The sequence below is a fragment of the Oncorhynchus kisutch genome, linkage group LG28 (genome assembly GCF_002021735.2).
Source record: "Oncorhynchus kisutch isolate 150728-3 linkage group LG28, Okis_V2, whole genome shotgun sequence".
In the NCBI taxonomy this organism is placed as follows: Eukaryota; Metazoa; Chordata; class Actinopteri; order Salmoniformes; family Salmonidae; genus Oncorhynchus; species Oncorhynchus kisutch.
Window position 1 is genome coordinate 20036200 of NC_034201.2, and position 16430 is coordinate 20052629.

Below are 16430 nucleotides of genomic sequence, written 5' to 3' on the forward strand. Positions count from 1 at the left end.
ACAAATTATGATATTAGGAGAGGTTGATTGTATTTGTTATTTTTTATTTATATATTCTATGCTGTGTGATACAGTTTTTACTTTAGCGATTACTGTTGTTTTTGTGTGTCTTGTCTGTATTGTGTGTATTCCATCAGGGACCATGTTGGAAACGGGTTATCCTCTGAGTTGTACTCAGTGCACATTTTTTTCCCAATCAATCATGAATCATAGCCTCTTTCTGACGTCTAAACCACAGCTTCTCTCTTCTGACAGCCAACTCTGCATATAGTGCCTTCAGAAAGTATTCATACCCCTTGACTTATTCCACATTGTTTTATTACAGCCTAAATTCTAAATGGATTAAATACATGTTTTTTTCTCACCCATATACACACAATACCACATAATGATTTTTTGCAGATTTATTGAAAATTAAATACAGAAATATCACATTTACATAAGTATTCACAGCACTTTGCTATGACACTCCAAATTGAGCTCTGATGCATCCAATTTCCTTTGATCATCACCAGTGGCCAATTCCATTATTTGGACATGATTTAGAAAGAAACTCACCTGTCTATATAATGTCCCACAGTTCACAGTGCATGTCAGAGAAGAAACTATACCATGATGTCCAAGGAACTGTCCGTAGATCACCATGATATAATTGTGATTAGGCATATATCTGGGGAAGGGTATAAAACAATTTTGAGAGAGTTGAAAGGTTCCAAGAGCACTGTGGTCTCCATAATTGGGAAATTGAAAAAATATAACTACCCAGACTCTGCCTAGAGCTGGCCATCTGACCAAACTGAGCAAGCGGGTAAGAAGGACCTTGCTCCGGGTGGTGACCAAGAAACGAATGACACCTCTGAAAGAACTACAGAGTTCCTTGGCTGAGATTGGAGAACCTGCCAGAAGTACAACAGTCTCTACAGCACTTCACCAGTCTGGGTTTTATGAGAGTGGCCAGATGGAAGCCACTCCTGAGAAAAAGGCAAATGACAGCAAGCCTGGAGTTTGCGAAAAGTCACGTGAAAGACTCAGAGCATAAGGCAAAAGATTCTGTGGTCTGTTGAGACAAAAAAAGGTCTGAATGCAAAGCGCTTTGGCCTGAATGAATATTCAGCTCATCATCCATCTAACACCATCCCTACCGTGAAGCATGGTGGTGGAAGCATCATGCTATGGAGATGATTTTCAGTGGCAGGGACTGTGAGACTGGTAAGGATAGAGAGAACAATGAATGGAGCCAAATACAGGCAAATCCTTGATGAGAACTTGCTTCAGAGTGCGAACGACCTTAGACTGGGGCGAAGATGTATGTTCCAACCGGACAATGCATTCATGTTCCAACCCCAAGCATTCAGCCAAAGCAACGCTGGAATAGTTTCAGAACAAGAATGTGAAAGTCCTTGAGTGGCCCAGCCAAAGCCCAGTCTTGAATCCCATTGAACATTTGTGGAAAACCTTGAAGATTGCTGTTCACCGCCGCTCCCCATCTAACTTAACAGAGCTTGAGAAAATCCCCAAATCGATATGTGCAAAGCTTATACAGACATACCCAAGACGACTCAAAGCTGGTTAACTAAAGAGAGAGACCGGTTAACTAAGAGAGAGACCAGTTAACTAAAGAGAGAGACCAGTTAACTAAAGAGATAGACCGGTTGAAGACCAGTTATGATGCCTTGACTAAAGAGAGAGGCCGGGTTCAGCTCTGTGTGCTAGGTGAGTTGTACTGTATCTAAAAAGGGAGAGCACAAGAGTAAACAACAGTCATTGATTCACCAGCTTAGAATCCTTAAAAATCTTTTTGATATAATGGATAATTCACTAATAGGTTTGTGTGTCATGAGTGCTCATTTCCAGTGCTCTGCTATGCTGCTCTTCATCAGGGAAGGAGGTATTTCGACTCCAGTTGGTATTACATCTCTACTGAGACTAAATCCTGGGAGGACAGTAGAAAAAACTGTAAGGGGAGAGGAGCAAACCCAGTTATCATAAACAGCAAAGAAGAGAATGTGAGAGTGAAAGAAGAGAAATAAAGGGGTGGGGTGGGGGAGGAACTGGAATTAGTCTAGTACTGTTGATGGCAGTATGCCGATATTTTTTTTATGCTAATATATTTTTCTGCCAATATGCTAGGAATTTATCAATGGATTCCAAAAGAAGAGATACTGGATTGGTCAGACTGACAAAGATAAGGAATTGGCCACGAAATGGGTGGATGGCACACCATTGACCATATGGTAACACAATTATTTTAGTGTCACATTTGCCTACTGAAGAATACGTACAAAAATCCATGAATGGACATTGACATTCTGAGTGTAGTGTGTGTTTATAGGTTCTGGTGAGACTAGTAATGAGGACTACTGAGATGGAAACTGTATCTCTGGTGGTCCGTTAAAAGAGATGGAATGATGCATCTGAGTAATCTCCTGGATCTGTGAGGAAGTAGATTGCCTGTAAGCCTAACTCTTACACCAAACCCACAAGAAGTCATTCATAAAAAATATAAAAAATCGTTATCAATTTACGATATACAGTGCCTTCGGAAAGTATTCAGATCCCTTGACGTTTCCCATGTTTTGTTAGGTTAAAGCCTTATTCTAAAATTGATTAAATCGTTTTTTCCCTCATCAATCTACACACAATAGAAATATTTGCTAATTTATTAAAAATAAAACACAGAAATATCCCTTTGAAAAACCCTTTTTAGTTTCAAGTATAACCATTTTGAGTTCCGTGTAGAACCCTTTCCAAGGGAACCCCAACAACCCCCAACCAGATGGAACCCCAACAAGTTCTACCTGGAACCAAAAAGGGTTCTCCTTTGGGGACAGCCGAAGAACCCTTTTGGAACCCTTTTCCTACGAGTATACTGAATGCTAACACAGCATATTATGGTCTGACACATTTATTAACAGTATTCTTTGCTAATAATGATATTTCCCTCTAACTATCATGTATGCATTTCTTACAAATGCCATTTAATGTTGAATGAGCTATTACTATTATCTCTTACTGACAAATAACAGCAGATTCACTTTTCTTTCATGATACTTTCCTGTTGTGCTTTTATCATGAACCATATTTACAGTATATATCGAATTCACTGTCACGCCTCATTATCAAGTAGAACGTCTTAACCATTTGTTGTTTCATGGCTTGCGGAAGACTTTAAATAGATAAAGATATCCTTTTCACTTGAGTTCACTGATCGGTAGTGTTCCTTCACTACCTGTGTGTCTGAAGCCTGGCACGTGGCGATAACAAACTGGTGGTGCATGGGCTTACATTTGGACTCAACCGACTTCTTGAAAGGACAGTTCCATGTCTACCAGTGTCCATGTCTAAAACAGAGATGTAGTGATAGAGATCTGCAGGTTGGTGCAGGACAAAGACCAACATACACCTAAAGTATTATTGTAGAGAACACGCATCAGTAAATCATTTTACACAGTATCATATCATATAGAAGCCATACAGAATTTATCTGCTTATATTATTGGAAATTGGCCAATGATCAGAGCCAATAATTAGATTTGAGGTTCTTGTGCATTTCTAAATAAATAATGTGATTTTCATGTAAATGGGTGCCAGTCAAGCTATATACAGTATTAAAAACGACAGTGCCCAGATTAAGGGATGAACAGAGTTTATGAGACAATACCATATTTCAACAGACAGATATTGGCAGATGTTGCTCCAGTCTATTAATAAACAAATCAGAATTAAAATGTACATTCTTAAAAGACATACATTGAGTTGTGCAGACTTTGTGCAATACTGTATACATGTATATTTCTTATAGACCCTGCGTCGCCACTAGCGTTTTACACTGTGCACATCATCAATTATTAGTGTTTCGACCTTGCGTCTCTCTTGAAAACTGCAAGTAGCTCTGATGTGTTTCAGCCTTTCACTGATCTGCTATAAGAGGGCTACAGAATACAGCATACAAATGTTTTATTGTGTACCAACATACTGTACATAAGCAAAGATTTCAAGCTTACTGATCTGAAGCGTTATTACCTCAAAACAGAAAACACAGTTGTTTTTTAAAAGACCAGCCCTTCATTTGACATCTATGACTGATTTCTTCACTTAGGTTGTCAGAGCTATGTGGTTCAGTTACTATCCCCAGGTGGCTTTATGACACAAACAGTTTTTCTTCTTCTTACAAAAAATGTAACAAATGACTTGGTTAAATACAGGGAATACTTTAGTTGAAGGCGTATACATAACTGTGTCATTATGCCTACATAAAGTGTGTCATCATGACACTTGACATTACCAGTCATGACACTTGACATTTTGCTCCATTTGTTAAATGCACAAAGGCATTAAGAAGTGGAGATTGGAGCTTTAAGTATGAATTCTAATAAATGTTTGCCAATGCTAATTGGTGATTACGTCATTTGGTGTTATAATGACAGTATGTTTACCCCCTCTAAATCAAGAGAATTTACCTTTGCGTACGCCTGTCTCAAGAACAGTACACTCTGGCAAGGTTTACTAATTTGCCAAATTAAATTTTAAAAATGTTTTATTCTACTTCAGAGTGAAATCTCTAACACAGGAATCTGTTAACTTTCTCTACTCAATCAAGCAAATTTACTTTGATTTTTAAACACTGTGAGTGGCTGCAACATCAGGAATTTCTTAATCTCTCCCACTACTATATAGAATGCATTATGTATCTACTGATCTGTGGCGGATGGTTGATGATTACTTTTTCAAAATCTCTTGGCTTAACACCTTTGTGTCAAGCATACACCAATGTTCACGGAAATTTTGCATCAGCAAATAAAGAGGTTTACATAGAGAAAATGTCATAGCAGCAAGGTATAGGTATCATTAAGGTACACTAACACAGTATCTGAGACAAGAAAAACACAAAATCACAAAAACACCAGCCATGAGATCAAGAGCTTTACGTTTCCTTGTTTCTGTGTGTTTAGTAGGCATTATAGTATTTCTGTGTTTAGTAGATATTGTAGTATTTATGTGTGTTTAGTAAGTATTATATTATTAACCTGTTTGTTTCATCAAGTGATGTTGGGATTTCTCTGATAAGAATGTAGATGGTGGGAACCATAGAATTAGAATGAATAGAATTAGGAGAGCCTCTCACTTCCACAGTGGAAAATAAGAGAAACAGCTACTAGTTTTTAACTAATAAATACGGTTTGTACTGCAATGAAAGGCTCAATTCCAGAGGAAATAGTTACAATGAAAACAATTGGTAATAAGCCTACTAATAAATTATCAGTTTAGGTACCATTTGTTTTTAAAGCCTGTAATCCAGAATGGCATGGTGGTACCTACAATAACCACCTACTCTAGTCCGTTTGTTGTTTTACTGTAATTGACAGTTTCTCAACAGTTTCTAGTCGATATTGTAACAGATGACATAACACATATATCATGATATATTCAAGTCTTACCAATAAGATAACTGTGTCCAATCAACAAGCTGCAGTTAGACTGTTGCTTGTGTCATAACACTTTAATACCAATGAGTGCCAGAATTTGCATCATGGGTCAAATGGAACAGTCTGTATTGAGTATATTGTGAAATCAATACATTTTCTAAATACTGGTTTTGGGGATAAGGCTTAACAAGGTTTTTTTATTTTTTATTTTTTTACAGATTTGGTTATGACTAATAACACACACAGACCACTTTAAGCAATTATGTTTGATTTGGAAGGTCCATGGTATGGGGCATTTATGAATCAGATAAAAACACATCTGTAAACATCATTAAAAAGTAGCCAATTTGAAACAGAGTTGACCAAATTTCAATCATACTATGCTGGCTATTGAGGTTTCATATTGTAGGTGTACAGTACTAACTAAACCAACATATTTGTGTTCATTCACTTTCTTATCAATATGTGTTTATAATTAATCATCCAATATGACAGAAGCAAGCAAAACATTTTGTGGATCTATGGTTGTATTTAGCTTTGAAGTCATAGCTCAAGAGTCACAGCTAAAACGTGTGTAGCCTGGATACCAGTCTGATCAGCTCCAGAGTTGCTAAATAAACTAGCATTCAGGTTAGCAAGTTCTTTGTTATCATCCAAGGTTTGTTAACCAGTTCAAGTAAATGTAGCGAAGGCCTATCATTCGCTACAGGACTGTTCTTATAATAATTCACTTGCCTGACAGGATCTAACTACGAATAGAAAAAACTGTCTGTAGCAAACCCGTATGATCAATTAAATGAAAAACACATTTATAAATACACAACAAATGTACCTAGGTCCAGCACTATTTTCCCTTGTAAAAGGTCAAATGTAAAATGTAACTAGATATTGGTGTATATACACTATCCTTTGTTAGTGACTCCTAATTTGCATTTTTTTTCTTCATTTAAATGAAATAAACAGTAATATCGTAATTGACTGGTATTGTTTCCCCATTTCATTTGTGTAGATTAACGTAAATGTTTTCATCTTAACCCACTTCATTCCATAGAATGAGCATAGGATTTATTGGTGGACTGTACTTAAAGATATCTACAATTTAATGATCTCCTCTGACTGACAATCATTTTCTATTGGTTTAATCTCAGAAAGACAGAAAACAGGGAGGGAGAAGTAGTTTATGATACAGTTGAAGTCGGAAGATTACATATACCTTAGCCAAATACATTAAAACTCCGTTTTTTACAATTCCTGATATTTAATCCTAGTAAAAATTCAGTCTTAGGTCAGTTAGGTTCACCACTTTATTTTAAGAATGTGAAATGTGAGAATAATAGTAGAGAGAATGATTTATTTCAGCTTTTATTTCTTTCATCACATTCCCAGTGGGTCAGAAGTTTACATACACTCAATTAGTATTTGGTAGCATTGCCTTTAAATTGTTTAACTTGGGTCAAACATTTTGGGTAGCCTTCCACAAGCTTCCCACAATGAGTTGGGTGAATTTTATGAGTTGGGTGAATTTTGGCCCATTCCTCCTGACAGAGCTGGCATAACTGAGTCAGTTTTGTAGGCCTCCTTGCTCGCACACACTTTTTCAGTTCTGCCCACAAATGTTCCATGGGATTGAGGTCAGGGCTTTATGATGGCCACTCCAATACCTTGACTTTGTTGTCCTTAAGCCATTTTGCCACAACTTTGGAAGTATGCTTGGAGTCATTGTCCATTTGGAAGACACAATATCCCATATTGAGATGTTGCTTAATATATCCACATAATTTTTCTTCCTCATGACGCCATCTATTTTGTGAAGTGCACCAGTCCCTCCTGCAGCAAAGCACCCCCACAACATGATTCTGCCACCCCCGTGCTTCACGGTTGGGATGGTGTTCTTCGGCTTGCAAGCCTCCCTCTTTTTCCTCCAAACATAACGATGGTCATTATGGCCAAACAGTTCTATTTTTGTTTCATCAGACCATAGGACATTTCTCCAAAAAGTACGATCTTCGTCCGCATGTGCAGTTGCAAACCGTAGACTGGCTTTTTTATGTCAGTTTTGGAGCAGTGGCTTCTTCCGTGCTGAGCAGCCTTTCAGGTTATGTCGATATAGGACCCATTTTACTGTGGATATAGATACTTTTGTACCTGTTTCCTCCAGCATCTTCAAAAGGTCATTTTCTGTTGTTCTGGGATTGATTTGCACTTTTCACACCAAAGTACGTTCTTCTCCTGAGCGGTATGACGGCTTCATAGTCCCATGGTGTTTATACTTGCATGCTATTGTTTGTACAGATTAACATGGTACCTTCAGGCATTTGGAAATTGCTCCCAAGGATAAACCAGACTTGTGGAGGTCTACAATTTATTTTAGACTGATTTCTTTTGATTTTCCCATGACGTCAAGCAAAGAGGCACTGAGTTTGAAGGTAGGCCTTGAAGTACATCCACAGGTACACCTCCAATTGACTAATTATGTCAATTAGCCTATCAGACACTTCTAAAGCTATGATATCATTTTCTGTTATTTTCCAAGCTGTTTAAAGGCACAGTCAATTTAGTGTATGTAAACATCTGACTGACTGGAATTGTGATACAGTGAATTATAAGTAAAATAATCTGTCTGTAAACATCATGCACAAAGTAGATGTCCTAACCAACTTGCCAAAACTATAGTTTGTTAACAATACATTTGTGGAATGTTTGAAAAACAAGTTTAAATGACTCCAAACTAAGTGTATGTAAACTTATGACTTCAACTGTATATTTTGGGGTTCACCTAATGTTGATGTTACTACTGTATTTTCACAAGTGAAACCATTACAGTCCTTGTCGAATATATTCTAATAATATGATAAAAACAGCAATGGGGTTCTAATGCTTCTTAATTTGTCTCAGATCAAATAGCAGTCAAAAGAAGCATGAATTATTTCTGGCTTGGGCTTTTCTCTGCTATGTCATTAAAAAATATCTTCTTATCACCATACTTTATGTGGGGATAGTTTAAGATCTACCATGATATTAGCATTTTACACAGACCTTCCCTTCAGATGGATTTATTGCACTGCCAAATTCATTTAAAAACTGGTGAACCTCTCAAGACCACGAAGAACATGAAGGCATTCAAATAGAAGGTGCACTATACTGTCATGCCATGACACAGGTCTGGCACCACAAGGAGGTTAAGTTGGGCATTGCCTCCTTGAATAGACTCTTAGATGTGATGGAGTTTTAATCAGTTGGCAACCCTATTTCACCTTTATTCCTGGCATGGCATGAGCCTGTACATAATTCATCCAAATGTTCAGAAGAGAATCATGTGTTGATCAATTCAATTATTAACACAAGTAGGTAATACCAGCATTCCATCATGACAACATGACTCAGAGATAGCGATGAGGTGGGTTTGAAATGTCAATATGCTGAGTATACACAGACGTGTTGGAAGTGTTTAAGGTGCTGCTGACCTGACAGAAATAAGCTGATGATGAATGTGAACAATCATAGAATTAATAAGCAACCGTTTCTTGTCTCCTTTCACTCTCTCTCAAACAAAGAGAATAAATAAAAAAGTATATTGCTTCAGAAAAAAGCTTTTTCAAAATATTGTGAGACATTTCATTCACCACTGCTTGGGTTGTTTTAGACAGAGCATTACATAGTCAGTCATAGGTATATTATATATATACTGAGAGATGCTGTGAATCCAAGAAATAAATTATCAATGAGTCGTGACTGTGACAAATGCCTGTGACCACACAGTGGCGCTGGTTAATCTCCCCTATCCTCCAACCTACCAGCAAGGGCCACAATGCAATGCAAGTATTGATGTATTTTGCCTGGGGGAGGGGGAGGGGCTGAAAGATCAGACAGTCACAGTTAACATTAGGACCCAAGCCTCAGGATGTCACAGAGAGAGACAGAGAGATATAGAGAGAGAAAAAGAGAGAAGATATGCACAGAAATGTACACATCTCCCTCAGTCTCCCTTGTTCAGCACTGTCTGGTGTCGTAGGGTAAAGTTAGGGGGGGGGGCTTTAGATGGTTGGATGCCAGTCCACTCCTCCACTCAGCGGGGATCATTTGCTCTTCCCTGACGTGCTGGAGCCCCCTGCCCCCCCCTCTGCCCTCTCACCCCTCTCCGACGTGTCTGCTTTCTCTGAGCCTTCTCCCGTCTTCTTGGACCCCTCTCCCTTCTCAGACCTCTCTTTCTCTGACCTCTCCTCCTCCTCCACCTCTCCTCCCATCTCAGACCTCTCTGACCTGGCGTCTGCGTCGCCCTCTGACTTCTCCTTCCTCTCCGAGCGGTCGGGATCTGTGGACGAGGTGGTGGGCTTGTCCCACTTGGCGATCTCCTCATGTTCAGTTATACTGGTGGTGATGTTAGTGACCCAAGCCTTCAGGTCCTCCTGCAAAAGTGCACCCAGATACATGATATTGTCAGGGTTTCCACAAAACCAAGAAGCAGGACCAGTGAGTTAACCAATCAAATGGGTTTTTTAAAGCCCTTTTTTACATCAGCAGTTGTCACAAAGTGCTTTACGGTTACCTGGCCTAGACCCCAAAGAATAAGCAAAGCCAGGCGAAAGCACAGTGGTCAGGAAAAACTCCCTAGAAGGAAAGAACCTACTGTAGGAAGAAACCTAGAGAGGAACTCTGCTCTGAGGGGTGGCCTATCTAGCTCTCTAATGGGAACAAAACATTGATGTTAAGACATTAAATGAAACGTTCAATTTCATCACAGGCATTCTTACCTCATCCTTTGCATGGAAAATATAGTCATTGCCATCATTTTTCCTGTTGGAGAAGAAAGGAGAGAGACATTGTTACTGGAAGTACCAAGAGTATCCTCTGGTCACTCAAATGTTTTAAGGTGAAGAAAATTATTATATGCTAAAATAAGGAATAAGGTGGAGTAAAAAAATATCCTCTTCATCAAGCCATACTTGATAACGAAGACATTTTTCTTCTTCTTGTATCCTATGGTGCTATCACATATACAGACGCTCAGGTCGAGTGGGGTTTCTTCATTGTAAGGTGTGGTGGTGCTCTTGGCGTCCTTGTAGAAAGTGATCCCTCCCTTTGTCAACACGCAATACAAATTCACCCAGGACTTACTGCAAAACAAGAACAGCTTGTTGGGCAACAGCTTATGCACGTTTCTACTTTCTTCCAAAGTGAACTCATAGTGTGTCAATATGTGTGTCATAGTGTGTCAATAGAGTACTGTATATACACATATTCTGTAGTGATCTAGCTACATTAACCTTTTAACTTTTGTCTGTGTGGTGTGTGGTGTGTGTAACTGTGAGTAGGTGGACGCCCACCTGCTGGGACTCTTCTGGTGCCCCTCAAAGTCGTGTTTGCGGTACAGGAAGCCTTCATTATGGGCAGTGTGTGAGGGTGGCAGAAGTTGTGCCGGGCTCTGGGCCGGAGCCGAGCGAGAGCGTCGCTTCTCCTCAGGCTCTTTGGGGCGGGGTCTCCTGCGGGGTTTGGGGCGGTCTCGGGCTCGCGGGCGCTCGTAGGTCACGGGTGCTGAGAGGCTGCTGGTGGGGCGGTACATCTCCCCTCGAGCCTGGAACAGACAGGAGAGAGGTATGTCATTCAGAAATCCAAAAATCAGGCCTGTGTGGCCTAACAAACGATCTTCATTATACAAAAACAAAATACGAAATACTGTTAAATACTGTACATGTGAAATAACTTACTTGTGCTGCCTCTCTCTCCTGGGCCTGCTCCACAATCTCAGCCATGGTGGTGGCTCTCTTTTCTCTGCAATGACACAGTTTCTGCCATGAGTCACCCAAACGGGGAATATAATCAATACTCTACCTTCCAAATCAATGGTTTTGGATCATGGTGGACAGTGCTGACCAGACAAATTGTAATAACTGTTTTTGTAATGACCTTGTTAAATTTCCACAAACAAACAGCACTGTGAAGAACTGCTGAGGTTATGACCAGGCAGTCCTGGACTCACATTGAGCGCTTGTCGGAGCCTTCCTTGGCTGACTCCATGTCGCTGGAGTCGTCCTGCCTCGGTGTCCTCGCCTTCCCACTACCCTCCTGCTCGCTGGACGACTGCCTCTCCAGGCGTCGCCTATAGCGCTCCTGGCGCACAATCATTGGCAGCTCGTTGAGCCGCGCCTGAATCTCCTGTTCGCTGGAGGTCTGCCGACCCAGCTTGTACTCCCTCTCCCGCCGCAGGTGGTCCATCTGGGGGTCGGAGCGGCTGCCGCGAGGGTCCCTCTGGAGCCTGCCGTGGAGGAGATCCAGGCCAGACTCTGGCCCGATCATGTCCACCATGGGGATGTCCCCAAACTGTTCCCTCTGCGCCCTGCTGGCCTCCAGGAGGGGGTTGACAGCTTTGTGCATGTGGTTAATCCTGGGCTGCATGCAGTCGGCTTTCAGATGCTGCCACGCATATGCCATTTTGGGGTCCATGACCCCACCACTTTGAGGCAGATAGCTAGAACTACCCATACCCCCAACACTTTGCGCAAGGTAGCCTGAACTACCCATACTCCCACTACCTTGGTGTTGTGCAAGGTAGCCAGTACTTCCCATACCCCCACTACTTAGATTTTTCCCAGGGTAGCCTGAGCTACCAATCCCAACACTGTTTTGATTTTGTGCAAGGTAGCCTGAGCTACCCATACCACCACTACTTTGATTTTGCGGCAGGTAGCCTGGACTACACATACCCCCAATACTTTGATTTTGCGGCAGGTAGCCTGGACTACCCATACCCCCACTACTTTGATTTTGAGGCAGGTAGCCTGGACTACCCATACCCCCACTACTTTGATTTTGAGGCAGGTAGCCTGGACTACCCATACCCCCACTACTTTGATTTTGCGGCAGGTAGCCTGGACTACACATACCCCCAATACTTTGATTTTTTGGCAGGTAGCCTGGACTACCCATACCCCCACTACTTTGATTTTGTGGCAGGTAGCCTGGACTACCCATACCCCCACTACTTTGATTTTGTGGCAGGTAGCCTGGACTACCCATACCCCCACTACTTTGATTTTTTGGCAGGTAGCCTGGACTACCCATACTCCCACTGCTTTGATTTTGAGGTAGGTAGCCTGGACCACACATACCCCCACTACTTTGGTTTTGAGGTAGGTAGCCTGGACTAACCATACCCCCACTGTTTTGATGGTTCAGTCCAAGGTAGCCAGAACTATCCACTGGCGGGGAGCCAGTCTGATGGTTCCCTCCAAGGTAACTAGAGCTGCTGTCCACTCCTCCACTGCCCGGATGGTTCAGTCCAGGGTAGTTGGAACTCTCCAATCCCCCGCTGCTGCTCTGATTGTCCAGTCCATGGTAACCAGATCCATTTATGACAGGAGCGTAGCTGGCTATGGTAGAACCCAACCTTTGGGCTGCAGAGGAGGCAGAGGCAGACGCAGACATCTCCAGACTGGTCTGCTTGGGCCTGGGCTCAATATGCACCTGGACCGTCTGTCTCAGCAGAGTTGAGGTAGCAAGAGGAATGGTCGGAGTGAGACAGGATGATGGGAACATCCTCCGACTGGAGAGTGGCATTGGGGAAGGATTGCTGCTCTGTTCTTCTCTCAGCTTCTCTGCCTGAGAGGAGAGATATAAGTGAACTGCAACCTCAAATGTAATAGTAAAACAACTAGCAAGTTTACTGCACATATACTGCAAAGACTTGTCTTATAAATTATTGAATCAAATATCTAATTAAACCCTTGTTTAACAAAATCCTAATGGATATGTTAGACAACAGACATAAGTAAATACTTAAGTAGACTGTCTGTATCTATCTAAAGAAAGGCTTACATTGGAGAGCTGTCTCAGTGAGCTGAAGCGCTCCTTCCAGGTGGCTGCAGCATTGCGGAAGGCCTCGTGGCGGAGGATGAGTTGCTCCACCTCATCAGTCTGGACCTGGGCGTCTCCTCCAGCCCCCCCAGCCACCCTAGAGGAGGAGCTGGAGCTAATCAGGGGCTCCTTGGCCTTCAGCCAGGCCTCCGCCTTCACCGTCTCCTGGGCATACTGGAACTGATCCTTCTCTGAAGGAAAGAAGACGAGATTGGCATGCCTCACCCCATATTCCTTATTATAACAAAGTCTTTGAACATTCACGAACCTCATATACTGTACACATTTGTGCTGCATGGGCATGAATGGGTCTTCCATTGACATAAATGAATGATTTACATGAAAGTCTGAGTTTGGCGTGGTTATCTCAACTCTGAATCGGCTAGGTCTTGTGTTGATGTTGTATCAGATGTATTTGATGGCTGTACTGTTCTGTAAAGTGTAACCTACACACTTATAAAATATGTTTCTTCAGGTCCCCTGTGGGACAGTTCAGCTAATGTAGGCTAATGCGATTAGCATGAGGTTGTAAGTAACAAGAACATTTCCCAGGACATAGACATATCTGATATAACTCCACTGTCCAATTTACAGTAGCTATTATAGTGAAATAATACCATTCTATTGTTTGAGGAGAGTGCACAGTTTTGAACATGAAAAGTTATTAATAAACAAATTAGGCACATTTGGGCAGTCTTGATACAACATTTTGAACAGAAATGCAATGGTTCATTGAATCAGTCTAAAACTTTGCACATACACTGCTAAATTGCACCTGGGCTGGAATAATACATTATGGCCTTTGGCTTGCATTTCAAAAATAATGGTACAAAAAAATACAAAAATATTGTTGGTTTTTTCTTTGTATTATCTTTTACAATATCTATTGTGTTATATTCTCCTACATTCCTGTCACATTTTCACAACCTTCAAAGTGTTTCTTTTCAAATGGTACCAAGAAAATGCATATCCTTGCTTCAGGGCCTGAGCTTACAGGCAGTTAGATTTGGGCTTGTCATTTTAGGCTAAATAAAAAATAAATAAAAAAAGGGGCGGATCTATTTTGATGGTTCTATTTTGAACCATAATGACTCATCTTTTAGGGATAATTAAAATGTAGGGGCGGTGGCTCATTTGAATATTTTGGTGCTTTGTTTGCGCTAAGCTCTTTCTGTGCAACCATGAGTGAGAACGTCATTCCAGTTTATCTAATCTGTTGTGTTATGTCATGTCTTACGTCAATGCTTGTTAAATATGACTATGGCCAGGTATGGTGTCTTGTGACTAAATCAGTGGTTCCTAATTCTTTCCTTAGGGTCCCCCAGCTGTTCTATAGCTAGCAAATGTGATTCAACTTGTTAATTAACTCAATAATAAACACCAATGGAATAGCACTGCTATTTGCAGAGTTAGCTCCAGGTAAATGCACTGGTTATTTGTAGAACCTTAGGAAATGACCTTATGAGCATAGTTCTTTATAGAAACTTCGAAAAATGGTTCTATATAGCACCAAAAAGGGTCCATTATGGTAACAAGCCAAATAACCCTAATTTGGTACTATATATAACTATTTATTTTAGTGTGTAGTCTAGTCACGTTTAAACTATTGTTGAAGCCCACACACACAAACATAAATATTCATAGTGCAAGCCATATTGTTCACAGAAACTGTGCTGTGTGAAGATGCCTGCTCTGAGGCACAATCTAAAACCAGTACTCTCAAGCACAAGCCCTTCCATCCTTCCATATAAAGAATTCTGCAGTGCTGCCTGAAAGCTGTTTGTGCTCCCTCCACGGCGCCTGCCAGTGTAGTGAGTCACTCACTGCGCTGTAGCTTCTCCTGCTGTTTGTCCCATCTCTCAGAGAGATCCTTCTGCTTAGCCAGGAGAGCATCCAACTTCTCCTTTATCTGTGTCAAGAGGGAGAGAGAGACGGTTGGGGAGCGTTCAAGATCACAACAAATGGAATGCAACAACAATATATTACATAACATTTGAAGTCAGTCTTGACAGGGAATTATATTCATCATCATGTGAGGTTTAAGTGATACACCTCCATTGAAGACAAACCTACACAATATTCATTGCTCTTTTTAGTTATTCATTTTTTGCAGTTTTGCAGCAGGTTTTAACTAACACAGCATGAGTGAATTGTGGTTTTGCTGCATAAAGTGTGATGTGAAGTGTGGTTTTGCTGCCTAACCAGCTTGCACATTTGGTTCCTTGGAAGTTGTGGGAACGTATGATTTTAGTTTCACATTAGTTGTGGGAACGAAGCCATACGTTTCCAGACCGGTTAAACAGAATGCTTTTTAAACATTCTGAGAACAGAAGTGAACGTTTTGCCTGTTCTGGAAACATTTATGTTTAGGTTGCAGGGAGGTTCTGAAAATGTTTTCCTGGGAGGTTATATTAACGCTTTTTCGAACGTTATTCGGAGTGTTTTTAATAACTTCCTTAAAACTTTCACTGAATGTTTTAATAAGACTTTTAATAACACTGATAGCTTATTTTGGGTTAACATTTTTGAACTCCAAGCACAGATAAGACACATGGAAATTAATTTACTTATCCTTTAACCATGCGAACACATTTATTTTTTATTGTTCCACGGCATCAAGTGAGATTCAAACCAATAATCTTCTGTTCTCTATCCATGGAATTAGTTCATTGCGCCACCAGGATAGAGCTAGCATAACATGTTTTTGTTGTTGTGTTTGACACCTTTTTTTCTCACAACTTTCATGATACACATTTGCGATCCAATTACTCCCCTAACCCGGACAACGCTAGGCCAAGTGTGCGCCGTCCTATTTGACTCCCGGTCATGGCCGGTTGTGACACAGCCTGGGATGCACAGCGATGTAGTGCCTTAGGCTACTGCGCCACTTGGAAGGCTGTGCAATGTTAGTTTTTTTTTTACGTCTACTCAAACAGGGTGCAGCCAACACACCTGAACACACTTAATAAAGATGCACTATGGAGAAATCCGAAAAGTTACACATTACAGCTTTAACATGACATGAGTTTTATCGATGCTTAAAACAGAATGTATATGTTTTTATCTAACATTCTTAGAACTTCATCTGAGCATTACTAACATTTTCTTGTGGTTTTTATGTGAAGTTTTCTTAACGTTCTTGGGACAATTTGA

General features: G+C 40.8%; 1 protein-coding gene across 1 annotated transcript in view; it reads right to left on the reverse strand.

Moving 5' to 3' along the window:
* Nucleotides 1-3629: 3629 nt before the first annotated feature.
* Nucleotides 3630-16430, reverse strand: part of LOC109872656 (spectrin beta chain, non-erythrocytic 4) — a 31131-nt gene continuing 18330 nt past the window's right edge. Inside the window, exons 12-19 of the mRNA XM_031808414.1 lie at nt 15102-15186; nt 13239-13468; nt 11404-13022; nt 11132-11195; nt 10751-10998; nt 10370-10540; nt 10178-10220; nt 3630-9832 (exon numbers count right to left, since the gene is read on the reverse strand). Of these exons, the coding sequence (XP_031664274.1) occupies nt 9503-9832; nt 10178-10220; nt 10370-10540; nt 10751-10998; nt 11132-11195; nt 11404-13022; nt 13239-13468; nt 15102-15186 (2790 nt within the window). The 3' untranslated portion in view covers nt 3630-9502. The remainder of the gene's footprint in view (nt 9833-10177; nt 10221-10369; nt 10541-10750; nt 10999-11131; nt 11196-11403; nt 13023-13238; nt 13469-15101; nt 15187-16430) is intronic.